At 43.4% G+C, this 26,405-nt stretch overlaps 2 protein-coding genes across 3 annotated transcripts in view; both read right to left on the bottom strand.

Annotated features, from left to right (window-relative positions):
- Positions 1–195: 195 nt before the first annotated feature.
- fmnl2b (formin-like 2b) lies at positions 196–15,430 on the bottom strand. Of its 2 annotated transcripts, XM_061808715.1 has the most exons (27): positions 15,124–15,430; positions 14,809–14,892; positions 14,635–14,715; positions 13,875–13,951; positions 13,720–13,803; positions 12,979–13,122; positions 12,785–12,911; positions 12,575–12,651; positions 12,354–12,447; positions 12,172–12,246; positions 11,919–12,029; positions 11,444–11,593; positions 11,262–11,363; positions 10,870–11,090; positions 10,664–10,770; positions 9,550–9,738; positions 8,151–8,275; positions 7,879–8,081; positions 7,283–7,517; positions 7,103–7,171; positions 6,945–7,025; positions 4,900–5,029; positions 4,655–4,815; positions 3,227–3,328; positions 3,059–3,151; positions 2,823–2,946; positions 196–1,248 (listed from the first exon to the last, which is right to left on the bottom strand). In XM_061808715.1, exons 1-27 carry the CDS (start codon positions 15,238–15,240, stop codon positions 1,160–1,162), a joined length of 3,252 nt encoding a protein of 1,083 aa, XP_061664699.1. In that variant the 5' UTR covers positions 15,241–15,430; the 3' UTR covers positions 196–1,159. The 2 variants fall into 2 exon arrangements, with proteins under 2 accessions (XP_061664699.1, XP_061664689.1); XM_061808705.1 differs by having other exon boundaries at positions 4,655–5,029.
- A 2,474-nt stretch (positions 15,431–17,904) lies between these two features.
- The window catches only part of LOC133509905 (ATP-binding cassette sub-family C member 4-like), a 56,747-nt gene continuing 48,246 nt past the window's right edge, over positions 17,905–26,405 (bottom strand). The window contains exons 21-32 of the mRNA XM_061837375.1: positions 26,266–26,345; positions 25,429–25,579; positions 25,227–25,346; positions 25,044–25,154; positions 22,984–23,084; positions 22,716–22,907; positions 22,481–22,636; positions 21,982–22,071; positions 21,692–21,864; positions 20,734–20,839; positions 20,264–20,398; positions 17,905–20,181 (exon numbers count right to left, since the gene is read on the bottom strand). Of these exons, the coding sequence (XP_061693359.1) occupies positions 20,164–20,181; positions 20,264–20,398; positions 20,734–20,839; positions 21,692–21,864; positions 21,982–22,071; positions 22,481–22,636; positions 22,716–22,907; positions 22,984–23,084; positions 25,044–25,154; positions 25,227–25,346; positions 25,429–25,579; positions 26,266–26,345 (1,433 nt within the window). The 3' untranslated portion in view covers positions 17,905–20,163. The remainder of the gene's footprint in view (positions 20,182–20,263; positions 20,399–20,733; positions 20,840–21,691; positions 21,865–21,981; positions 22,072–22,480; positions 22,637–22,715; positions 22,908–22,983; positions 23,085–25,043; positions 25,155–25,226; positions 25,347–25,428; positions 25,580–26,265; positions 26,346–26,405) is intronic.

Below are 26,405 nucleotides of genomic sequence, written 5' to 3'. Positions count from 1 at the left end.
TGGTGTGCCTTGGGTCAATGAAGTTTAGGAAACACTAGTTTCATCAAATGTTGGTCAAAATTTTCTCAATCAGACCAAATAACGTATCAACAATATAACGTAACAATGTTTTATTTACACCAAATATAGACTCAACAACGGTAACAACAACAAAAACTGGAGAACCTACAAAATGTAGAAAACGTTGTGCTCTTTTGTGTGACTGAAAAGATGATTTTGGAGTCTCTGACGGTTGAGAAACAAGAATGTGGGCAACGGGTTGGGCTGACTGGGGTTTGCAGGGGAAGGGACGTCACACAGAAACAAAGAATCGGTTTGGATGTTACGGGCGAGGCCAGTCAAAAGTTCTCGCCAAGGAGCCGAGCAAAGGCTGCAGATTTTCTTTGTAAACTTGCTGCCATACACTGAAGTGGGAATCTCATAGTTTGAGTTTGAAGTACATCTTTTCGGACACCCCTCGTATGTGCTAGCCCGCACAGTAGCCAGCTTGTAAGACTTCAGGTGAACGAAAGCAAGGTTGCTTGTGAAACTTCGTAAATCACTGATTATTTTTTTTCCCTTTTACTGGGCGTTGCTGGATTTCATAATGTTTCATTTAACGAAACCTGAAGTGACATTTGCTCGGTAATAGTAAATACAGTACAAACTAGTAGTTGAACCCTGTACGCATTTGACTTAACAAATCTCCCGAGTTCACTCGCAAGACTCAGGAAAGTTTTCACTACTACACTCACATATTCCTGTCCAGAATTTGGTAGGACTCATCTGGGGGGAGAGCAAGACATCAGCATGTGCTTTTCGCAGCTTTTTTTCCCCCTGTAAGGTCCGCTGCACTCACCATCATACAAAAAACAAAAATCAAATTGTGGAATAGCGTGTCTTCAGTTTGTGAATATCTGCACACAACTGCCAAAGACAAAATAATCAGGTGCTTTGTTGATTGAGCAGCGTAGATGAGTGGATAAATTCTCCACAATGCAATTTGTACAAGGACTTGGGTCAGAAGATCCATCGTTCAAAAACCCTCACGAGACCAGGCCACAACATCTCGGTGATCAAATGATGCCAATGTTTTCCTCTGTGAGAAATATTCAAAGTGCTTGGTTGTTGCCATTAATTCATGGTGGGCAAGGCAATGTTGAGCGTCATCTTTGCCATTTCAGTAGTGTTCTTCGGGGTGCGCGGGGTCGCAGAAGAATCGAGAGCTACGTTTGGCCGACCGTGCTGTGAAGGGGCCGGTTTTCAGAGCTGCGGGGAAAAAGGGGAAAATGGCCAATGGAATTGCTAAAAGGATAGATAGTGTTTTCAACCACAAGGGAAATGAATTGTTCCAGTAGTCTCTACAAATTAAAAAACAAACTGCAAAACAGGAATGGCACATTACTAATAATATTGACCCTCAACCCTTGTTCAATTCTCCCTGACGTTCATCTTATTTGTGACCCTTTTTGGTTATGTATAGACTTGGGGCTTGAGCTTCCTGACCAGTATAAATCTGACGCGGCGTAAAGAGGCAGGTTTAAATGGCTTGTTGGAATCCCGCAGATGCGTGCAGTTAGTGTATTCAAGAAAGATTTCTGCCCATTAAACACATTCGCTAACAATTAAAGCCATTCCCTTTAAGTGAGGCACAATGACAATCTTGTACGCGACACCGCCCAGCCTGGTGGGTCTGCCTACACTCACCAAGTCAAGAGATTTTAAAACAGAAATAGCATCATTCTTTTTGCACCATTTTTGAGTGCAGTAAGGAATTATACATGCATTACTGAAACTAAAAATAGTAAACAAAATTGTTCCCCAGTCCACAAATTCATGAAGTTGGCCACGGTCTTCTTCTTATCCTTTCGGCTTGTCCCGATTAGGGGTCGCCACAGCGTGTCTTTTTTTCCATCTAAGCCTCTCTCGTGCATCCTCCTCTCTAACACCCACTGTCCTCATGTCCTCTCTCACAACATCCATCAACCTTTTCTTTGGTCTTCCTCTCGCTCTTTTGCCTGGCAGCGCCATCCTCAGCACCCTACCACCAACATACTCACTCTCTCGCCTTTGAACATGTCCAAACCATCGAAGTCTGTTCTCTCGAATCTTGTCTCCAAAACATCCAGCTTTGGCTGTCCCTCTAATGAGCTCATTTCTAATCCTATCCAACCTTCTAACTCCAAGAGAGAACCTAAGCATCTTCATTTCTGCCACCTCCAGTTCTGCTTCCTGTTGTTTCTTCAAAGCCACCGTCTCTAATCCGTACATCATGGCCGGCCTCACCACTGTTTTATAAACTTTGTCCTTCATCCGTCCATCCTAGCCGAAACTCTTCTGTCACATAAAACACCAGACACCTTCCGCCAGCTGTTCCATCCCGATTTGGACCCGTTTCTTCACTTCCTTACCACACTCACCATTGCTCTGGATTGTTGACCCTAAGTATTTGAAGTCTTCCACCCTCACTATCGCTTCTCCCTGTAGGCTCACTCTTCCCCCTCCACCCCTCTCATTCACGCACATATATTCTGTCTTACTTCGGCTAATCTTCATTCCTCTCCGTTCCAGTGTGTGCCTCCATCTTTCTAATTGTTCCTCCGCCTGGTCCCTGCTTCCACTTCCACATACACAATACAATTTGGTCTCAAGAGTTTTTAGTGGTACAATTAAAGAGGGGAATTTTGAAATTTTGAAGTCTGAAAAGAAATCCCGCCCAAGAGGGTTTTAAAAATAAAAAAATATTACAGCATTGTAGGTTGCTTTTTTCTTTTCCTTTTCTCATTTTCAAATTCTGAGGCAACACAAAAGTTATCGCTGTCATTCCTTCAGAGGTTATTTACCTGTGATGATGTCTTCGATGGCGCCATCCTTCCCCTCATAAACATGGCGGCTGTCCTTTCCTTGTCGTCGCCTCAGCTCTGTCAAAAGCTCCTGCTGCTGGCGTTTGCCCTTGTGGGACGGTGACTGGGGGGGCAAACATGACTTTTAAACAACAGCCAAATTCTTCCATAAATTCCAACCTTTGTTTTTTTTCCCCTTCATATGACCGACCAGCCATTATAGAGCTTGGTCTTACCTTGGTCTCTTCGTCCTGCTGCTCTTCCTGTTCCAGTTTCTCCAGCATCATCTGCTCCTGACGCCGTCGCTGTTCATTCTCCTCCTCGGCCAGCTGAACACACGAGTCGACACAGCTCACATAACCTCAGTCCGTCACAGGTTACCCGACTATTTTGGAGTCACCCACCCTGTAAGCTTTGATGAAACGAACAAAGATGGGGAAGAAGACGGATGGTGGCATGGTCTTTGAGCTCTCCCCAAAAAACTTCACCACATCTTCAAAAGCATCCTGCAGAGAGTTCACAGAAATACTGAGAATATTTCCATTTCATGCCATGATTGAAAGACAGTAGTGCAGTGTTTCCTAACCTGCATGGAGCTAAGGCACATTTTTTACATCAGAAAAATCTCACAGCACCCGTGTCAAAAAGGGTTTACGGGGTGCCCTGAGACGATTGACCTGACCCACGTTTTTCAAAATACGAGGCGTCATCCTACTGACTTTTTTTGCCTTAACGTGTGAGCAAAAATAGTACACATGAGTGCTATAAATTGGGAGTAAGATCAACTCACTTCACAACAAGCAGCTGTTTGGCAAATTGTGAATCATTTCTAAAAAAAAAGAGGCTTTAAGATGTTTTTAAGCCACTCCTGGTTAAATTTAACACTCAAGCTAAACATAAAGCAAATAGAAATACACGTGCATTTCAAACAAACTCATAACTTTGCCTTTAACTCTACAAGCCCAAGAAATACCATTGACAGTCACAAAGTTCTAACCCTTGAAACAATTTGAAAATGGTGGAGCAACACATGTAGACGTACAATATAAGAATACTCACGGGAATATATTCATTATCCTTTGTGAAGACCAATAAAACTCTATCGCTGTGGCTTAATGAGGAGCTGAGACCAACTCCATCCATCCATTTTCTCATCTGCTTATCCTCACAAGAGTCTAGGGGAATGCTGGAGCCTATCCCAGCTGTGAACGGGCAGGAGGCGGGATACACCCTGAACTGTTAGCCAGCCAATCACAGGGCACATTGAGACAAACGGCTGCACTCACAATGACACATAAGGGCAATTTAGAGTATCCAACTAATGTTGCATGTTTTTGGGATGTGGGAGGAAACCGGAGTGCCTGGAGAAAACCCACGCAGGCACGGGGAGAACATGCAAACTCTACACAGGTGGGCCCGGAATTGAACCCCGGGACCTCAGAACTGTGAGGCCAACTCTTTCCAGCTGAGCCACCATGCCGCCGAGACCAACTCCATGCAGAGTAAATCTTTATGTGTATTTTATACTGCCCCCAGGTGGCCAAGGGACACACCACAGAGGGAACAGCACAATGCCCAATACAAATTTTGTATATATATATATATATATATATATATATATATATATATATATATAAATAAACACACACACAGAGGTCTGACAAACTGTCAGTTGTCAGCACAGTCCGCCCCTTCAAAATAATCCTGGGGAATTTTCCAAAGCTTGTCATTTTTTTTTTTTTTTTTGGGTGGTTTCAGCGCCCCACTCAGTGATCTCTCACCGCGGTTGGGAATTACTGCACTAGTATGCGTGCGGATGTGCGGGTGCATGCCTGGGCTATGCGTGCATCCTCCTGAAGTTTGTTGAGCCGCGATTCGTGCCTGCTGATGAAGTCTTTCAAGGTGGCGTTGTGCTGAACGCTGAACTCACGCCAGGTGAGCTCCATCCCTCGCTGCAGCTCCTTTACGTCGCACAACACATTCTCCAGGCTCACTGCAACACAGAACCACACGTGCATACGTTGTGTATGCATATGATGCGACGCTAGAAAGACGCCGTCATCAGTCCGCGTCCAACCTGCGGCTGCCTTGTCTACGTAGTGAAGCTCGTTGTAGAAGAGCGCCGCTGAAGGGTATTTCTCTCTGACGACGTTGCTGATGTAGTGCAGCAGCGTCTGCGTTCTGTCTGTTGATTTGGTCTCCAGGAGCTGAAACCCCGTACAAGCAGGCAACATTCAGTAGCTCTTGAAGTAGACTTCAATTGTCAATTTTAGGACCTGGGATTTAGCTTGGCCAAAATTTAACAAAAGACTTAACCTGACTTTGACTTGGCATTCATGAGACTCGACTTTTGACTTTGAATTGCATGACTTGACAAGTCTTGCCTGGTTACGTTTAAAAATGTGCATTTTCAAGGTAGTGTGGCCGTTGTTTTGTGTATGACATTGAATTGGGAGCCCACGCGTATGCTATGATGGCCAAGGCCACACCAGGAAGCAAACATCGTAGACGGAAGATTCTATTTTGGATTCAAATATTTTATTGTACAGTAAGTGTCTTTCAGCTTGTCCCGTTCGGGGTCGCCACGGCGTGACACCTCAGATGAACGCTCATATTTGTTTGGCACAGTTTTTACACCGGATGCCCTTCCTGACGCTACCCCTCTTGGGGAGTGGAGGCCCCAGTGAGATACGTACGAACTCACGACCGCTGCTTTACCAAACCACTGAGCTATTATACACTTTCTTCAATTCAATTTCTTACTGCGTTGCAAGAGCACCGAACACTACAAGTTGTTGGCACTTTTTTTCAGTTACAAACAGTATTGTAATGCATTGCAGATTGCTACCAAGGTATATTATTAAATCCTAACATCTGTCACACAATGTTATTGTTGGCTAAATATCACGATAATATAATATTTTAAATTACTCAATCCCATTTTGACAAATCTCTTAAAGAATGCCAGTGATTCTAAAAGTACTCCCTCTTGTGGTATGTAAAGAATAATCAATCAACATTTCGCAATTCTCAATACTGCTTATCAATCCGAATCCTTGCTGATGGAATTGCGTTTTTGTACTTTTCATACCTATAATTTTGGACAGAGGACACCATAATCTCACTCATAATCTGCATTTTATCCTATAGAAAAAAATAAATGTATGCGACATACTTCTATCTTACGGTCACGCTACCCTGAAAACGCCCGATTTCGTCAGATCTCGGAAGCGATACGGGTTTGGCTCTGTTTAGTACATGGATGAGAGACCGTCTGGGAATACCAGGTGCTGTAAACTTCTCTCCCCGGCTAAATGCAGAGGGAGTGAGACAGTAAGGGCATCCCGCGTAAAAACTGTGCCAAACAAATACGTGCGTTCATCTAAAATGACACGCTGTGGCGACCCCTAACGCCAGAAGCCGAAAGGAAAAGAAGAAGGCGACATACTTTTAAAAGTATCACAAGAAACCAAAAAGGTTTATGCAGTTTTTGTGTACTTTACAAGATGTGAAAGCCTTGCGAAATTATCTCCCTCCTTATTGGTCTAGAGAAAATGAAATATTTGGGGTTTTAAGCCCAATTGATCCAAGAACTTTAAACAGTGAGAGGAAGAAGACTTAAAAGGAAGCTTCTTTTGACCTTCAGCCTTTCTTGGCAGGATATCAGCGATGTTTTAACTCATCAGGTAAAACTTTCTTACACAGCCAGAGCTGACAAATGTTCAGGAATGACCGTATTTTGGTTCCAAAAATCACTGAACGCTGGCACTGATTGTTCCAAATATGTTGTCAAATTGAACAACGCAAAATTATTTGATCCTATTACATAATATACTGCAATAATTGTTCTGCAGTAATGTTGTTGACAACATTTGGAAAATAAAATTCAGACACATTTTGGTTCTGCAAGTGACTTTCTATCTCTCTATATGACACTTTGCCAACAAATGTGCTCTTTTTGCATTTACGTTCATCCAAAACTAATTCAGACACAAAAGAAGAATTCTTCAAAAAAAGGATCACATTTGACCTGGTTTTACAAAATACCTTGCCTGAGACTTTTTTTAGAAACTGTGATCTGCGGACCTCCCCCAGCCCTCTGTGTTTGTGTACGTGTGTTACCAGGTCTAAACTCTGTAGTTTGAAGCCATACACAGCGCCTCTCTTGCTGCTGTTCATGTAGTTCCCAAGAGCTAAAATGATCTGCAACAACCAAACAGCAGCAATCGAAAACAATTGGGAATGTGGCGAGCGCAGGCTCACAATAGAAACAAACTGACCTCGAGTATCTTCTTCAGTTTTTGAGAGGATTTTATCGAAACGGATGCTGCGATCATGGCATGGAGTTGCTGCAGGGAAGTGTGAGGTTTTAGAAAAATGAAAAAAAAAAAAAAAAAAAAACAATTCCCGTCACGCCAACTCTTCGCTTGTGTCTGCGTTTCCGTGTACGGATGACATACCGGTGTTAAGAGTTGTACATTGTCGCTGAAGTTTCCCATGAAAGTCATGATGGACATGCGCTGGTTGAGTCTTTCAATGCGACTGAACTGGATCATGAAGCTGTCTTCGTCGCTCAGAGCCTCCAAAGGTTTTCGGTCTCTCTCATACTGCCGGAGAAGCTTCATCTCAGCTTCAGTGGGCAAGAATCGCATCAGGCACTCCACAAAGTCCACTCGAATCGTCCGCAGGTCAAACCTGCGTGGGCACAATCCAGCTAAGGTACATCAACTTTACACACACACAGCAGAGCAGCAGTGTGAAGTACTGGAGTAAAAATAGTGTGTAACTGGACCACAATTTTTAAGGGGCTATTTATTTTCCAGACTTTTATAAAAAGGGCTGTTACTTTTTTTGTCAGCAGATGCGCACATGCAGGGAAAAGTGGAAATGTGATTTTCCAAAATGCCTCATTTTATAGACATATCAATCCTTTTTAATCATTCAAATTTGGTGTGTTGTTATCGCCAGCCTGCCACATTTATTTTCACCTTATAAGGTGTGAGTACTGTACTTTATCTCCCATCTGCAACTGGGTGTTTGTCTACATGAGTCTTACATGTGGATTGCACGGCAGATGACCTCTGGACCCTGACCGGCCTTTCTCAGTGTGATGGCCAGATTCTTGGCTCTGTTGGCGTCCAGCAGGGAAACTCTAGAAGGAGCTTTCTGGGGGAGCTTCTGTCTTGACAGAGTTAAATCCATCGCTGGGCCCTGAGCCTTGGTTTTGAAAAGTTCCTCAAAGACCTCCACATCCAGATCCTGGACACAAACAAACCGCTCACGACCGGATCTGCATTTTCTAACTCGGCTGCGTAATTGAACGGTCACCTGCAGGATGGCTTCGTCGTCAATGTCATTAAACACTGTACCGTTGATTTGACTCGGCTTCAGGGCAACCCAATTTAAGACTGGCATCCGAAACTTGGTCTGAATTGGCTTCTTTATCTTAACCGCTGCACAAGTGAACAAACAGATCCGTTATTGTAATAGACATTGTGGTCTTTTGCCTTTTTTTTTTTTTTTTTTAAAACAAGGCTTAGTGGTTTATGGACAATGTATTGATTGACAATTTTAAGATGGGCAGGTAATAAACAGGTAAGTGACTGGTGGAGATGACAAAAGTTTGCACACAAGGATGATAGAGAAAAGATTGACAAGTGACTGACAAGGGACGATTGCTTAAATATGCGTGTAAACATACAGAATAACTTCAGTGGTCCCTCTGAGAGCAGGAAAAAAAAAAAAAAGAGAACAAACTTGTAAGTGATAATCAGGGTAACATTTGGTTGGACAGTGCTTCTCAAACTTTTTACACCACTTAAGCAAAAATACTTAGCTATCCATGTACCGCCATCAGCATTGGGAAAGTTCAATTTCTCTGGGAATTAGTTCAAAGTTTAGTTCATTGTTCCAAAAAAGGAAGTAGTTCAGTTCATAGCACTAAGTTCACCATTCCAAAAATCAACTAGTTCATTGTTCCTTTTTCTCTATACAGTATGTTGCTCAAAATACCGGCATTTCATTTTCCCATTGTTGGCACCCATTTAGCCCACACTTGTAGTCAGCTGCAGCTTTCACCCTACACTTTCATGAACGCAACAAAAAAATTCCTTCCTTGCCGACGTGACGCCTTATACTGTATATTTGTGTTCAGATGGGTTTCCCTGACAAAACTTGGCATTCCTCAATGTTCCATGAATGTCAATGCTAGAAAACCGTTTGTTGACGCCTGAATGAGTGCATTCTCGATTGCATTTGTCAGGCAGAAATTAATTAAATTCGGTAGATGTTTGCGCAAAAAAATTAAGTCGTTCATGAACTTTCAGTCATTGAACTCTTTCAGATACAACACGAACCGCCACCATGGATAACATTTTAACACAATAGCATAGTAGGCCTATGTTTTCTTCCTACACTAAAAGGTATATTTGATAATATTCTAAGTCACTGTAACATTATGCACAATTTCAACACTGCGCTTAAATACAGGAATGTAAAAACTGGCAAAGAAAATCTAAATGCACCCCACAAAAAGTTAAATACAAAAATAACTAGTGGTAAATAATTGATTAAAAATAAACATTTACTCAAGATTGAAAAAAAAAATGTATTAAACGTAAAGGTTGAATACAACTATATTGTACATCGAGAGTGGTTGTTTTGCACGGCAGACCTGGAGAATCACTGCTGTAAAATCGACTACGCGGAGACCTTCATCTTCGCTCACCTGCCAGTCCAGAGTTGAAGATGACGGTGGGGGACCCTCCTGAACCCGGAAGTGGCGGGGCCACTGGCGGAGGAGGCGGCGGCATCGGGAGGGTAGAAGAGAGCTCGCTGGTCCGACAAGGTGGGGGAGGGGGCGGGGGCGGAGGAGGGGGAGCAGGGGGTGGAGGAGCAGGATATAGGCCATTGGACACTTCAAAGAAGAACACATTCCACTGTTGGTCAATGGTGGACAGGAAGCACTTGGAGGTGACATACAGTAGACCAACATTTTTACTGTAATGAACACAGATGACTTAAAGATGGCAATTTCTGGACTAGCTTAGCTACAACTTCAAAGACCCGACCTTGACTTTGTTTTAATGAAACTTGATCGTGTTCTGCGTGTTTATATTGGAAAATAAGTACTTTCCTGGTGGTGTGCCATTTTTGGAGGATTTTACAAAAAAAAAAAAAAAAACGGAGTTCAATGACCCCACCACCACCACAATCATTGCACATTTTCAAATTTGTATATAAATGGACTTTTGTGGGTGGCACGGTGACATGACAGGTTACAGCGTCTGCCTCACAGTTCTGAGAACCAGGGTTCAAATCCCGGCCCCGTTTGTGTGAAGGTTGCATGATCACCCCGTGCATGCGATTTCCTCCCACATCCCCAAAACATGCATGGTAGGTTAGTTGAGGACTCTAAATTGCCTCTAGATGTGAATGTGAGTGCGAACGGTTCTTTGTTTCTGCCTTGGGATTGGCTGGCACCCAGTTTAGGTACCACTACCGCAGCCCTTGTGAGGATGAGCATCTCAGATAATGGATGGATGCATGCGTGGATGGACTGCTTTAGAATTAAAAAAACAAAAACGGTTGTTGTAAATGTAAATGTGAACCCGACACTGAACGCACGTAAAGACACTGAGGGCAAAGTCGCTAATGTGCAAATAAACAAGTATGTTGCGACTGAGCGAAATGTATGACTTGAAATAGTTTTTTTCAATCATGTAATGGCTTAACTTGCTTGAAACTGGAAGCACAGACTTGAGATTTTCTTATGATCTGCACAGATGTGAGGTAGTCCCACTATAGTATTTAGCATTTTGAACAATGCTGTTCAAAGTCACCTGAGGGTGGCATTGGTGGTGGAGGAGGAGGTGGCGGGGGTGGGGCTGGCATGTCCGGTGCACCACCCATTCCTGGTCCCATGTCATGATAGGCTACTGTCTCTGGGCTGGATCATGATAATAATCATTTGTCACTGTGACTGTACTTTATTTTTTACAGTATATATTCAACCAAATGCATACAGGAAGCTACGTGAATACACTACCTGGGTGAGAGAGTGGAGCAGGGAGGCGGTGAGGGTGAGGCAGAATTGGCAACACCCCCATCACCTTCTCCTCTTTGGGGTTGAGGAGCTCCAGGACCACCTGCCTGTTGGGCCTCTTGGGCCTGTCGCTCTAAACGACTCTGACGACGGATGGTCTGGTCCTTCTCCCGAACAATCCGCCTCAGTGTGTGCACTTGTGTGTTGGCACTGGCATACACGTCCTGCATGTGCAACAACAAAAAACGGCCAGTCCAGTGTATGGTTGAGGATGTAGAAACATTCAAATAGAGTTCTAAATGCAGGTTGAGAAGATGTGAAACAAAGGTAAAAAAATGTTTTTTAAGGGTCATCACAGCATGGAAAAGTTGGCTTGACTCATTCGCATGACTGACCCGGAGCTGGTCCAGCTCTTTGTTTGTTTGCATCAACTGTTTCTCCAGTTCCACGATCTTCAGCATTGCTTCATTTTCCACATCAAGCAGACGCTCTGACATCTGAGTGGAGAATGATGTGAGTAAGAAAGTTAGTCAGTCAGTTATCAGTGTGGCCATTCCGTCTGGCCAGCCTGTCTTACAGTGCTTAGGTTCTCCTCCAACTCTTCCACTCTTTCCAGAGCTGCAGTTTTAGTCTCCGCATCTTCCAGCAGTGTCCCCACATCAAAAACATTATCCAGGTACGCCTGGATTTGCACCTGTAGTCTGTCACTCTCTGTGTGCTTCAGCCTCTGGCAGATAGTAGAGAGACAGGTGGTTAATTTTTCTCTTGGGTACCTCGGTGTTTTGTCAGGTCCTTTCCAGGTGGACAGATATAATGTGACTGACGCCAAAGGTTTCACAGGTTATAAGGTTTCCAAAAACTCGGGCAAATGATTGAAAAATGGGTTCACATGTAGGTTTTTAGGTTTTCCAAACTGAGGCTAATGTATCTTAAACGGTTTACCAATCACTAATTTGGGTTGCCCAGTTTCTCAAACTGAGGCACATGTGCCCCAAAATTGTTCAAGGGTTACCAGGTGTCACAAACTAAGCAATGGCCCCCAAAAATGTTACCTCGAGGTGGTCATCCAGGTTGAGTTTGGTGAAGTCATACTGCAGATGGACTCGGAAGTTCATGTCTTCCACTGAGTGGACCACAATGTTAATGAACTGCATACATGCCACCTGACCAACAAGAAAAAAAGGAACAAATGAACAAAACAATCAGTCAGTTATTCAAACGAAACTCTTGATAATTCGTCATGCTCGAATTGATATGTCATTGGTTTCCATGCCAACAAGAAAGAGGGTTGTCACTCGGTGTTACCAAGAAGTCGATATTGTCGTCTTCGTTCTTGAAATGTTCCATCAACTTTTCAAAGCGCATGGACTCTGAGCAAACCTGTTAAAGATCAACCAACCGATTGAGAGTCAGTCTCCAAGGCACGACGTCAAATCAACGACTGAAGTAAGCAAGGATCGAAAGGGACTTTGACTTAGTGTGTTTACAGTTTTAAAGTTGTCAAAGGCCGACAAGATGATCTCATGTCCTCCTCTGACCAAACACACAGCCGCCAACAACTCCAACACCAGCGCTTTCGTCCTGAAAGTTACACACAAAGACAAGTTGAGCTTTCAGCTCTCTGTTCCTTTACTACATACTGATTCTGTTTTATGTTATGTCATGTGTATCATGTATGATTGTAAATTTTATGGTGTGCACCAGCAACCTTGCATTCCTGTTGTTGAGGCTCAGAGCAATTTCATTGACGCCGTGCGGGTGAGACATGACCATGTTGAAACCGTACTGCGAAGATCAGAACAATCCACGTTATTTCCATGCTTTCCAGAACTCATCATGTGACAAGTGACGAAACTGGGTTTTTACATTTTTCAAGATCTCCAGCTTAGAGGTCATGAGCCACGCAGTTTTGTCTCACCTGGTAGTTCATGATGGCTCGTAGACACATGATGCACACATGGACGTCATCTTTCTTGCAGACGAGTCGGGAATTTTTGAGAGTGCGACTACTGGGCAGCGTGTTGGAGCGTGTTACCAAAGTGGAACTACTAACAAAAAGAAAACCTGATCAGAGTTCTGACCTGCAAAGTCTTCTCTTTTGCCCTTTGTTACCTGATGGAGTGTCGTGCTGCTCTGGGTGCAGAGGAGGAAGGGGACGGGAGACTGCAGTCGCCATGGAGATCCTCTATGGACCGACTCCACGGAGAGTCTATTGAAGCTGCGTCTCCTCCAGACTCGGACTGTTCACCATCAAAACTGCACGGGAAAAGTTGGTTGAACTGACGACAAGTTAACTGCTAAAATCTGAAGCCGTCGCTTTTCCCTTTCTTTGTAGTGCAATCTAATCCAACACTGGCACTCAGACATGGGATCACTCAGAATGCTTTCACAGTGGTTACCATGACAACAAAAACAGCAAACTAGATTTTGTGTGTGAAAGATTCCAAATTCCTGTGACCCTGAAGAGGATAATCAATAGCCAATGAATGAATGAATGAGTACAGTTTAGTGAAGAAGTGCTTCGCAAAAGCACCTCAAAATTCTGAGGTTCAAATCTCAGCTCAAGTTTTGCATGTTCTCCGTGCCTTGTGGGTTTCTGCGGGTACGACTGCTTTTCCCCATATTCCCACAAACATGGACGGTATGTTCATTCGAGACTAAATAATCCACAGACATAAGTGTGAGTGGTTGTTTGTCATTTCCCAATGTGTTCACTATGATTCTGTGGCGACCAGTTCAGAGTGTACGCGAGCTCTCAGCCAGAGTCATGTGGGGTGAGCTCTAGCTCACCTTCAACTCTAATGAGCTATAGAAAATGGGTGGAATCAAAGAATAAAAATCCTCCAGACTTACGTGACAGCATATTGAGCGAAGGACAAATACTCAACAAGGACATCCAGCCCTCGGTTCTCCTCGTTCAAAAACTCACGAACCCACCTGCACATAAACGGACATGTCAGATACACAAGGATTTAGGCCATATTACCCGACAGGCACTCAAACAGCACCCGATGTGGTTTGTTCGAAGGGAAATCTCAAGTTCTCGAAGTGTCTGTGTCGACTCCTGGACTCTCCTCCTGAACTTCTGCAGACACGGAGAAGACAAAGTTTTTTTCACATGAGTCACTATCCGACTCATTGATGGTTCCTAATGTGTTTAGCTTGATCTTATATTCCCTGACAGGTCACCTGTAGAATGGTCAGATCTTGACTAATATCAAAAATGCTTCACTAGGACTTGTCAAAAAAATCATAATTGCAAGTGAAGAAGTGATAATGTGGCCCGGGTTATTCTCAGTGGATTATGTGTCTACTATTTAAAAACTTTGGTCCCTGCATTGAGTGCTGCTCAACAAACACTTGATGCAAAGTAGCTCTTGTACTGAGGTAGGAGGGATAACACTGTCTATAGCTGCTAGTTTCTGAAGGGCCTGACATCAGTGCAGGTGGCGTGGATTCAGTTCTCAGTCAGTGACAGTGTGAACGCGAGGGTGAACGGCTGTAATTCGACTTTTGCCCAAAGTCCGTCGGGATGGGCCGAGATCTCCGCAATGGACAGGATAGAACGTATAGAAACTGGATGAATGGATGCATATCCATGTGAAGACAACTGTCCGAGATGGGTCTTGATGAAGATTCCACCCCAAAACATTCACTTCAGTTCATTCGATTTGTTTTCTTTTCCACAAATCATAAACTAGCAGGCAGTCGTTCCACTATTAAGATTTCCGGGTTTTCCCGTCAGATGCTTTCGATCTCCCATCTTACCTTGCGTGTGACGGCCGGGTCGAGGAATCCCCGCAGCTTCTGGATGTATGTGTGCGGAGGGTTTTTCACCTGGAATCTCTCCTTTATCCCCAACATAGAATATCATCATTTATGTGAGAGTTGTCAAAAGTGAAACGAATTGACTTCAAACTCAACTTTATGAAGACCTCCCACCTGATCACAGATGAGCTCCCACTTTTTCTCATTGTCATAGGAACGCAACAAACGCACCTTGTCCGGAGGAAGGTTCATTGAATTCTGAAAGACAGTTTAATATTGCAAGTCAAAATGTCTGGTGACATTTCACCTTCTCTGGATTTCTCCTTTCCGGGTCTAAGCATCTTGATCCAATAGGTACCGGCCTCCCAGCTCTCTCAACAAAAAAACCCATGCCAGTGGTCGACATCAGACTGATGTGTGTTGTTGTCTAGTATCTCCCCACCCCCCGCAACATGTGAATTCTTTCCATATTTTGTAGTTTGTAGTTACCAGTGCGATGGAGAACCTTTCCTCTAGCTCGGCGGCGTCGGGCATCGGGAGTCGGACCGGTGCGGCTCTGGACCTGATCACGGCCAGTTGGCTCTCCATGCTCTCAGCGTTCCCCATCACAGACGCACACAACGCTTCCACCCAAACACACCCACCACAGACAATCCGCTCAGCACACACACAGCAGCAGAAACATGTGGTCAGCCATAGCACACGAACACAAGTGGAGGTGATGAAGGCCGTGGGTCCGTCCCTCCTCCCGTCTCTCCCTCTTCCGTCCGTCAGTCAGTCTCCTTCGCTATGCCTGTCTCTCCTCCCGTCTGTCGGTCTCTCCCTCCTCAGATGGTGATATGGGCCAAATTCACCCCCGTTGCACTGTCTCACTCTTTGTCTCTCGCCCGCCACCGATGGTGATGATGTTGATCCTGGTGATGCTAAGCAGTGTTTGGTGTGTCTACCTAATGTGTGTGTGTGTGTGATGTGTACGAGCGCGTGTTGCAGATCAGCCGGCTAATCCCCCCCCCCCCGTCCTCCCCCACATGAAGAAAGCGAGTTGTCGCCGCCTCCTCTTTGTCTATGTCTCTTCAGCGCTCACTGCCTTGCGCTCCCGGTCTTTGTGTAGCTGCTGTCTCGACCCTCCCTCCTCCCTTGCTCAGTCCTCTGCATCCTCAGACAATAAGGCCTCTGCTGCAATAAGCGCCGCCCCCCTCGCATGCTGACGCGCACCCATCCAGTCCATTTGGAAATGTTTTATTGGCTATTCCTAGTCCCAAATATTGAAAATAAGATCCAAAATTGAGACAGACATCAAACATTTGCCTACTCCTTCCACATTTTCGACAGATTTAAAGAATTGGGAATCATATTCAACATTTCTATTCTACAACCACTAAGTCCAGCTTTTCAGTATTCCCACAAAAGTCTCAACATAAATAGCGTTCCATTTTTTAATCTTTTATTGGCTGTCTCTTGGTAGTACGAAGGAGAGCAAAAAGAACAAATGCAGCTTAAAATTACTTCCAGAATTGCAGTTTTCCCCAATTTATTAAACCTGTGTAAACTCCAAATATGTTTTAAATTAGCAAAAAGAAATATTGTACACAAGACTCTCTTCCTTCTACATGTGACAGATTCAAACCATTCCACCTTCAAAATATTCAACTTATTTAGAACGTCTAAAAAAAACCTACTCATTCCTAAATTTTAAAAGACACGCACAAATTGAGAGATATTTCACACATTTACCTTTTCCTTTCACTTTTCTCAACCAATGAAAAAAACATTCCAAACCTCACATTCAACATTTCAATACATCCCACAACTTTTAAGTTTCCTTCATAAATGAGTTTCAAATGTTTTATAGGTCGTCTTTTAGCAATAGAAATTAAGGGATTGAAAAGCAGAAATACTGTTCACAATTATCCAGCACAACTCATCAAAATGGTACAATGATACAATGTTTGAAGCCACCCAGGGAAAACTCTATGAACCTGTCAGAATTTGATACAGCTGATCAAAAAACAGTTCAGCAGGCGAAACCATCAACAAGCTGTCTCGACTCAATACCATCTGACTGTTTCAAAAGTGTTGTGAAGCCAGGGCTAAATGATTTGCAGTAAAAAAAAAAAATAAAATAAAATAATTGTTCACTTCAGTCTGGGGAGTTTCCAAAATCTCTAAAAAGTAGTTGCTGTTAAGCCACTTCTAAAAAACAGACCACTGGACGATTCCATGTTAGCAAGCTGTAGACCCATCTGAAATCTCCCTTTCATAGCCAAGACTGTTGACGAAGCTATTTTTAATCAACTCAGCAATTTCTTGAATTTCAATAAAGTTTTTGACAAATTTCGATCAGGTTTCCGAACTCATCACAGGACAGAATCTGCTCTTATCAAAGTGCTAAATGATATAAGGTTGAATCCTGACTCATGAAAAGCGTCAGTTTTGGTCGTGTTGGATCTCATTGCAGCTTTTGATAGGGGAGATTATAATATACTGCTGAACAGGCTGGAAACGTGGGTAGGACTAAATGAAACTGTCCTTAAATGGTTCAGGACCTACCTGGAGGAAAGGAGCTACTTTGTAACCATTGGAAGTGCTCGATCTCAACAAAGGGCAAAGACATATGGGGTCCCTCAAGGATCACTTCTTGGACCCCTCCTGTTCAGCCTCGCTGTGCAGATGTCAGAGTTATAATGAACTGTCTCCAGATGACTATAGTTCAACTGAGGTGTTGTGTCACTGTCTAAAGCAGATAAATAAGTGGATGAGTCAAAATTCCCTTCAACTAAACCACATCAAAACTGAGAGAATTGTTTTTGGTAACAAAGAAAAGAGGATTGGTTAATAAATACCTGCACTCGGTATCTTTAAAAAACAAAGACCAAATCTGAAATCTAGATTTCGACCGGACTTTCAACAGTCATAAATCAATTACGAGAACTGCCTTTTACCATCTGAAGAACATAGGAGTGAAGGCTTGCATGTTTCAGGCAGTCTAGGAGAAGCTCATTTATGCTTTTACTTCAAGTAAACGTGACTATTGTAATGGTCTTCTGACTGGACTCCCCAAAAAGAGCAGAACTTGAGCTGCAGCTCATTGAAAATGCTGTAGTCCAATAACAAAATCTAGAGATTCAAGAAAAATGTTATTGGCTACATTCAATCACACCCCGAGACCCAGGTTGGAATTCTGTTATTGACAACTTTGAACAAAAGTGTAGTTAGGTCAAGAAATATTTGAGAGAGTTTTTTTCGTTTGTTTGAACAAGGAAATTTTATTCATGTAGCACCATTCACAATTGAGGCAAAACCCATAGTGCTTTACAAAGGCAAAAAATAATGATTACAAAATAAAATAAATGAAAATATGAAAATCGAAATAGATTCTAACATGAAATTAGGGTTAGTGAAAAGGGGAAAAAAACACACAGCTTAAGTTAAAATTACAATATAAAATCAAAATGGTGAAGACAAGTAATATTTGATTGATTAAAAAAAATAAATCACCACAATGAATTTAAAAAGACAATAAAAAACAGTATGCAACAGAGACAGCAAATGACCCAGTAAAGTCCTCTGAGATATTCACAGCATTCCTACAAATAGGAGGATTTGGTATGTTAATATTTTTGGACAACATTTTTTGCATTAGTCTTATTTTCTGTCATGCATACAGTGGACGCAAAATTTTCTTTTGATGTTTGCCGATTGAGGGTTTGCAAATTTCCTGGAGAGGCGAACAACATAAGTGGCGTGGGCGTGCATGCGGTTAACTAATCTGCCTTGAAGCTGACAAGTTCTGGATGCGAATGCTAGCTGGGGTCCTTCTGCTTGGGGTTTACCTCTTGTACCCGATATAAAAAAAAAAAATACTTGTCTGTCAAGGAACTACTACAACGCCAAAGCGACTACAGCCCCCACAAAGCTACGCATGGCACGATTAGCTTTTTTTCATGACATGGCAACTCAAACTATGGATTGCTGCTAGGCCAGGGAGGAATGCCACCGTGGAATGGGGTCTGGTGAAAAAACATCACTCTGGACCCCACAAAACAGTCTTCTACCCCTCTAAATCATGGGCTCTTTGGATTGTCATTACATAACTTTCCTCACCCGATTGCAAGGAACAGGGAGTCATTTATTTCCGGCCAAAACTGGCAACCCAGAGAATGAAGCAATTGCTCAGCTTTGAGATGGCGGTTTGGTTTGTAAGAAGTATTGGTACATCAAAACAACTTTGTCCATCATAAGAGATACCATCTCTGACCCAAAAACTGAAAGACTTGAAGAAAAGGAAGAACATTTTTAAGTTAGTATAAAGTGAGTTTTATCAATACACAGTTCCAGGATGATTGTAAACAATATGCCCTAGGGTACTTACGGGTGGCAGAACGTTTTATTTCGGATGGACTGGGTAGCCAACCTGCATCATCAGAATCAGAATCACCTGTATTTGCCGAGTATGTAAAAAACACACAAGGAATTTGTCTGCGGTAGTTGGAGGCGCTCTCGTACGACAACAGGCAATCAATTGTCAGAGAATACTTTTGGTTTGTGGAAGGCATTTTCTCACAATTCCAATCTCAACTTGTGTTTTCTGAGTAATGAGCACATGTATGCCATTAATCCAAGCAACAGAAAAGTTGATGAATGTAGCAAAGTCTTTTAGTTGTGGTTGGGTTGGGATTGTGTCGTTATAGGGGGAGCCGGTCTCGCCAGTCGACGTTTACGTGTCCGCATGTGTTGCTCCTCGCGCCGGTCGTCCTGTACCATCTGGGCTCTGTCCACGAACTGAGACACTTCTGAGATGACTGTGTCTGGTCAAGTGTTTTGGAGTTGTCCGGAGATGTGGTTGACATTGTCTTTTAGAACATGAATGCTTAAGATAGTTCTCTGCTTGCTGGTGAAGGTGAAGTCTCGACAGCAGAGTGAAGACCTTGGCTTTTAGATGTTATTGTTCTGTCAGCATCTTAGATTGAAGCTGATCTGGTTCCTACTGTATTTGCAATGTTCCTTGTAATGATTTCTTACTTTCGCACCTGATGCAGGGTGTTCTTCCCAAGGTTCAAAACGATACGTCGGTATACATTCTCAGTAATCCAGGTCAGAGACAGTTTTAAAGTGTCTTAATATGTTTGACATTGTAAAATAGCACAAGTACAATTGCGAGCTCAACCAGTGAGCAGTCTCTCCTTACAAACTTTTACGGTCTTCTCACGCGATTGGACTATCAACATTGATCAAATTCTAGAGAGTTGCTCCACACTTGAACAGCTAATGATTATTTCTTATTGTTGTAATTGTCCGTTCAACATCTGTTCCATTCCCCGTATGTACATATGGTTCTCTTACGGTCAAAGAACTGACATCTTAGGTAGACTAACTGACGCAATCAAATGGCGATTGACCCCAAAGGGAACACTTTGAAACTTTTTCACTTTTGAAGAAAGCCCTCCGAATCCCGATGATCACCTCTTGAATATTGTTAAACCCGGAAAAACCCCACTCAGTGTTTGCTGCTGCGTCAGCTTCAACCAGTCAGGTGGCCTTCGCTGCCTGCATATGATCCACAGAGATTTTAGGAACGAATGGCCCGACCGGTGCTCAAGATGGCCGTGTGGAGCACAGTTCACCTCACCTGTTTAGCAACTTCCAACAAAGATTCAGCCTCAGCCGGGCCCAACTGCTGAACCAGCCTGTACAGAGCGCCACCTTTGTTCTGAAGAAGGTTAAAAGGGCGATCGAACTCTTGTATTCTACCCTCGTCCAGCACCTGCAAACAGAAGATGCATGTGCAGGACGCAAAACTTGCTACAGGTGTATTCCTTTGATTGATTAACTACGACTAAGTAGTAAGAACTATGTCTCAATTGTTTAGTCAGTTAGGTGGAAATTTGATTTACAGAATTCATTTCCAGTGATCAGCAAGTGTGCCAAGTGAAATTATCCAATTCAATTAAAAAAAAAAAACAAAAAAACGATTAACTGGCCTGAAATGTATACATCTATATACATACATTTATATATTTACAAATGATGTGGGTTTTTTTTTTGTCTATGCCAGCACACACAGCAAACTAGAAACAGCGGTTTGGATATAAAACTCACCAGGATGCGATCGCTGTCGATGATGGTGTTGAGTCGGTGAGCAATGGTGAAGACGGTGCAATCTCTGAACTCCCGCCGGATGGTTCGTTGGATCAGTTCGTCTGTCCTGCAACGATGGTCAAACACCCACAATTATTTATCAGTAGCCAGTCACAGATGCTGGACACAGATTCAAATCCGCCAACGAGCCATCCTCACTGTACATTTGGATATTTGCCACGCTCTTAGAAATGAGGGACCGTGAGAAACTAACGTTATGTATTACTGAGAATCTCATCAGTGTTACCTTTAACAGTGACCTTTATAATTAATTTGCATCTCAATCACTGGTTGATTGGGATTGGAACTGTCACAGGGTTTTCCACAACGTGATAACGAGGCCCTCTAAAGTGCCCATGCCAGCCCAAGGACCCACTCTGGATCTATCTAGGGTGTCAATTTACAGTCAAGAAACAAATTTGCCCTCCTCGCGCTTCTGCCTTTTTTTGTGTGACATGCATGCACTACCGGCCAATAATGTAGCTTTTTTAAGGCCAATTTAATCATGTCTCCTTTCTCCGCTACTCATCTTTCATGAACAGAACCATTCCTGTAATCAGTGATATTTTCCTTATTTTTTTTCCTTTTTATCAAAGTTTAAAACTTTGTCATTTCCAAGAACTCAACTTAAGCTAAATATTTAACATCATCGCCATTCCAAATTAAATATACCATCAGCCATCCACTATTTATCCAGCCATCCATTTTCTGTACTGCCTAGCTTCACTAGGGTCACAAGCGTGCGAGAGGTTATCCGAGCGAACCCTGCATGAGAGGCAGGGTACACCAGGCAATCGCAGGGCCCCCAAACAACTTTTTTCCCCTCTTTTTTGTGTTCAAATATTTAAAAGGTTTTTGTCATCTAAAATTTTTGTTCCATATGCCGGTTGGGTAACCACCACCCATTCCTCTCTGGCACCTGGGGTCCACATTGGCCGTGGCCTCGTCGATGACGAGGATGCGGTTCTTCCTCAAGATGGCTCTGGCCAGGCACACCAGCTGCCTCTGACCAACACTAAAGTTGGAGCCACACTCAGCTAGAACCGTCTCCAACTTTGCATGAAGCTCCCCCACCATGCACTTTAGCTGGACCTGTTGGTGACATTGGAAAATGGTTAAAACGAGATATCTGTCTTTGTATGACCGTTGTGTGTTTGAGAGCGAGAGGAAATGGAAAAGAGACAGCATCGGCAGAGGTTGGATATTTGCCTGCTCCAGAACCTTCCACAGGTCAGCATCAGAATGCTGGTTAAACGGGTCCAGGTTCTTCCTCACAGTATCGGTGAACAGCACTGGATCCTGGTTCACAGTACAAAGAACAAAACAAAATGACCTACATTTTTTTCATGTATTAATAAATTACTATTTCCCACCCCTAATGACCACGCAGTTCATGATCAATTTATTTAGACTTGATCATTTCTCCCCTTCCTGAGCCATCACCTTATCGTTTTGAACCCCGGTCTTCAGAACTGTGAGGGCAATGCTCTAACCAGTTGCTCCACCATGCCTGCCAAGCTTATTGTTTCAGTCCCAGTATCGGGGTAGTTTACGCAGGTGCGGTGTCAAAGTCAGAATTACGTACGTGTGATGTCATGAGGAAAAGGTCTATTTCACCGGAAAATGTAATTATTTAGACATCCTTAAACTCATAAATTCTAAAATGCCTCAAGCCTTATAGGGGAAGAGCCTGTAAGCTAATGTCTACCTGAGGTATGATCGACATCTTCTGGCGCAAGTCATGTAGGCCCAACTCAGAGGTCAACACGCCATCAATGTAGATGCTCCCTTGTGGCTCCGCCAGGCGAAAAAGAGCTGCCACCATGGAGCTTTTCCCAGCTCCCGTCCGACCCACGATGCCCACCTGACAAATGGAAGACTTTGACTGTGAATTTTTTTCTCTTAGGGGGTCACCTTGGTTGACACTGTAGGAAATGTGTCACCTTCTCACTGGGGAAGAAGATGGCGTTGATGTCCTTGAGGATAAGTGGCCCGTCGATACTATACGACAAATACACCTGGTCAAAGGTAACCTGGCCTTGACTGGGCCAATCAAGAGAAGGGCGCGTTTTGCTTTCCCAGGGCGCTTCACTCTTTAACTCCGTGTACTCCACCACTCTTTCCACAGATGTCATCTGTGCACACGACATTTGATGTGAAACACTTATACTGACCTAAAAATAATGGATTTGCATGCTGATTAGTATATACCATGTTCTCTAACTCTGCACTTTGCCTCACGGTCCACTGGAAGTTTCCAACCAGCGTCACTGCGTACGTCAACACCAGGCCCACCTCCCCAGCATCCAAACCTAAAGGAAAACAAACAAATTAATGCAAGCACACATAGCGGTTGGAATAAATATTCAACATGATATTTCAGACTAAATCAACTTCCAAAGGTGCGATTGACCTGAAAATTGCACCAGATGTTGGGAACAGCTACGATAATCCATGGATACAAAGAAAGTAGAACAAATGAGCTCAGGAATAAAGTTGTGAGGTCAAATGTGAAATGACGGGGAAAACGTTTTGAACACATGAAGATAGGGAGGTGCAAAAAGGCATGGAAAGCCAACATTAAAAATATATCAGTAATCAAACCCCTTGTCACTGCAAATGAATATCAGCTGATTTAGTCCTAATTGATGGCTTACAAAAATGTTTTATTGCCAAGGTGAGAGTCAAGACACATGTCTCGATGTCATACCATCATAAATTTGCCTTGATCACGTGGTCTTCATAGAATTTCTGACAGAGGAGTGTAAAGAATAATCACAAGAGTTGTCCAAAAGCCGAGGACCACTTGTGGAAAACTTCAAAAAAACCTGGAATTAGCAGGTTCTGTTGTCACAAGGAAAACTGTGAGAAATTTACTCCGCTGCTATGGCCTGTATTCCCGGTCACCGAGCAAGACCCCATTGCTGAAAAAAAGCATGGCAAAGCTCGTTTAGAGTTTGCTGAACAACATTTGGACAAGCCAGGATAAAGTCTGGTCAGATGAGACCAGAAATTAACTCTTTGAATGTCAAAATGGAGAAAACATTTGGAGGAAAAAATGGAACTCCACATCACCGTAAAACCACCGCACCAACAGTGAAGTTCCGAAGTGGGAACATGATGGTGTGGGGCTGCTTTTCAGAAAATGGTACTGGTAAATTTCACAAAATGGAAATAAGAACAAATGGGCAAATGTACTGAGAAGTTCTTGACAAAAATCTGATACCAACTAGGAGGATGATGAAAATGAAATGAGAGTGGACATGTCAGCAGGACAATGATCCAAAACATACTGACAAAGAAACTCAATTGGTTTCAAAGACAAAATAAAGCCAAGCACCTGACATGAATCAAATTGAAAATCTATGGAAAACTGAATGTTAAGGTTCACAAAATAAGCCCATGGAACTTTCAAGATTTGAAGACTTCTTGTGCAGAGAAGTGGAGCAAAACCACACCAGAGGAACCCATGAGACTACAGTAGTTTCTCTACCCAGGAGACATCTTGAAGGTGTAATTGCAAGCAAAGGCTTTTGTACAAAGTATTAGATAAATACCGGTTGGAGAGTTCAATACATTTCCCAGTGTCATTTCACACTATTACACATAACTTACATCGATCCATTTTCTTAGCCGCTTATCCTCACGAGGGTCGCGGGAGTGCTGGAGCCAATCCCAGCTGTCATCGGGCAGGAGGCGGGGTACACCCTGAACTAGTTGCCGGCCAATCGGAGGGCACATCGAGACAGACAACAGTCGCACTCACAATCACACCTAGCAGCAATTTAGAGTGTCCAATGAATGCACGGTTTTGGGATATGGGAGAAAGAACATGGGGAAGAACACGCAGACTCAATACAGGCTGGGCCGGGATTTGAACCTTGGTTCTCACAACCGCGAGGCCAGCACTATCCTGCAGCACTTTGTGCTGCCTACAAATAATTTATGAAATTATTTCTCTGTATGTATGAATTACTTGGGTTGTTCCCCAAATCAGGTAAGGTTTTCATCTCAATAGCATCTTTGGACATATTTTTAATGAGGTAAAATGGTGATTTAAAAACATTGTATCATTATCTTGCTGTGGGGTTGAGTTCACAGTAACCATACAGTGGTGGTATCTCAATTTTTTTTATCACAGGCCAAAGCAAAAAAAAAAAAAACAAAACAAAAAAAATCCCAAATGAGAGCTCACATCTTGAAAAACATGTAAGTCAAGTCACTTGCACATCAAGGCATTGCTGTACTTGTCAGTCGTTTAACATCCTCACCATCTCGGAGGAAAATGCACCCAAATGATGCTACGGTGATAAAGATGGAGCAAATGCTGTCCAGGCGGAGGGCAAACCACCGGGATGTCATCAGGAAGAGAAACCACGCTTCTGAGATCGACGACAACACTTATTGTAAACACGGTCACAATCTCATGCAATAAAACACACAAAAGAGAAAACCTGAGTGGCGGTTCTGGTGTGAGTCAAAGGCTCTCGTTAACCTCTTCTCTCCTCCGAAGGCTCGGATGCTGCACAGGCCCTGGAGGGATGATGAAAGATGGGAGAAGACCGGACTGCGTGCTGCAAGGAAAGACGGCACATGTCACGGACTTCCGTGGGGAGGTGGTACACTTTTACAACTCGTTTTAATGGCTTATTATACTTATGGACTCCAGACGTTTGATATCTCGTGACGTGGAGAGATAGTAACGCCGCAGGTACAGGAAGATGAAGAGCAGGGGAGCAATGGAGACCAGTAGGAGAGGGATGATAGAGGCTGCAATGGCCAGAACGCCCACGTTCTGCAAAAAAAGCTACGACAATCCCGCATTTTCATTAAAGTTCTACAAAAACATGATGGAGCTCTGCCAGTGATTCCCAACCATTGCACCTCAGCTTATCGGGTGTGCAGGAAAATATCCCATTTCAATTAATTGCTCTGAAACTGGCGGCATGGCGGAGCAACTGCTTGAAGATTCTGCCTCATAGTTCTGAGGACCAGGGGTTCAAATCCCGGCACCGACTGAGTTTGCATGTTCTCCCCCGTGCCTACGTGCGTTTTCTCCGGGCACTCCGGTTTCCTCCCACATCCCAAAAACATGCATCCAAATTGCCCCTAGATGTGATTGTGAGTGAGTGAATGTTCGTATCTATGTGCCCTGCGTTTGACTGGCAACCACTTCAGAGTGTATCCCACCTCCTGCCCGAAGATAGCTCGGACAGGGTCCAATACCTCCAAGACTCTTGTGAGGATAAGGAGCTCAGATAATGGATGGATGGATGATCATCTATCTATGCCAGTGACATGTATTGACAGGAACAACAACTAAATGCTTTTCCACTGTGGCCGAAGGTAAAATGAACCTACGTATCCACTTGATGGCATTCATACAACAGAATATTTGAAAAGTTTTCAATTTAACAGGCAAAGATTTGGAGTTGACTGTGATTTGGCTCAGTAAAGGTTGGGAAACACTGGCCTACCCCGATAACTCCTCACTTGATAGAAGTCCACAAAAGTGAGTGGTAACAGGGAGTCCATCTGGCTGATATCCTTGGAAAAGCGATTGAGGATTCTTCCTAGCGGACGGAGAATGCAGCACAGTTATGGATCAGCTTGGAGCTGAAACAATGACGTGA

Source organism: Syngnathoides biaculeatus, chromosome 2 (genome assembly GCF_019802595.1).
Source record: "Syngnathoides biaculeatus isolate LvHL_M chromosome 2, ASM1980259v1, whole genome shotgun sequence".
Lineage (NCBI taxonomy): Eukaryota > Metazoa > Chordata > Actinopteri > Syngnathiformes > Syngnathidae > Syngnathoides > Syngnathoides biaculeatus.
Note: the sequence above shows the minus strand (reverse complement) of the source record. Positions and strands in the feature narration are given on the sequence as shown.

What these genes read in the sequence shown, in the direction of transcription:
- fmnl2b (XM_061808705.1), bottom strand. Translation starts at nt 15,240, where the DNA reads ATGGGGAACGCTGAGAGCATGGAGAGCCAACTGGCCGTGATCAGGTCC. An exon ending in GCAGCACGACACTCCATCAG is followed by an intron (nt 12,912 to 12,978) that starts GTAACAAAGGGC and finishes TTTTGTTAGTAG; the next exon opens with TTCCACTTTGGTAACACGCT. An exon ending in CTTCAACTCTGGACTGGCAG is followed by an intron (nt 8,276 to 9,549) that starts GTGAGCGAAGAT and finishes TCACTTGTGCAG; the next exon opens with CGGTTAAGATAAAGAAGCCA.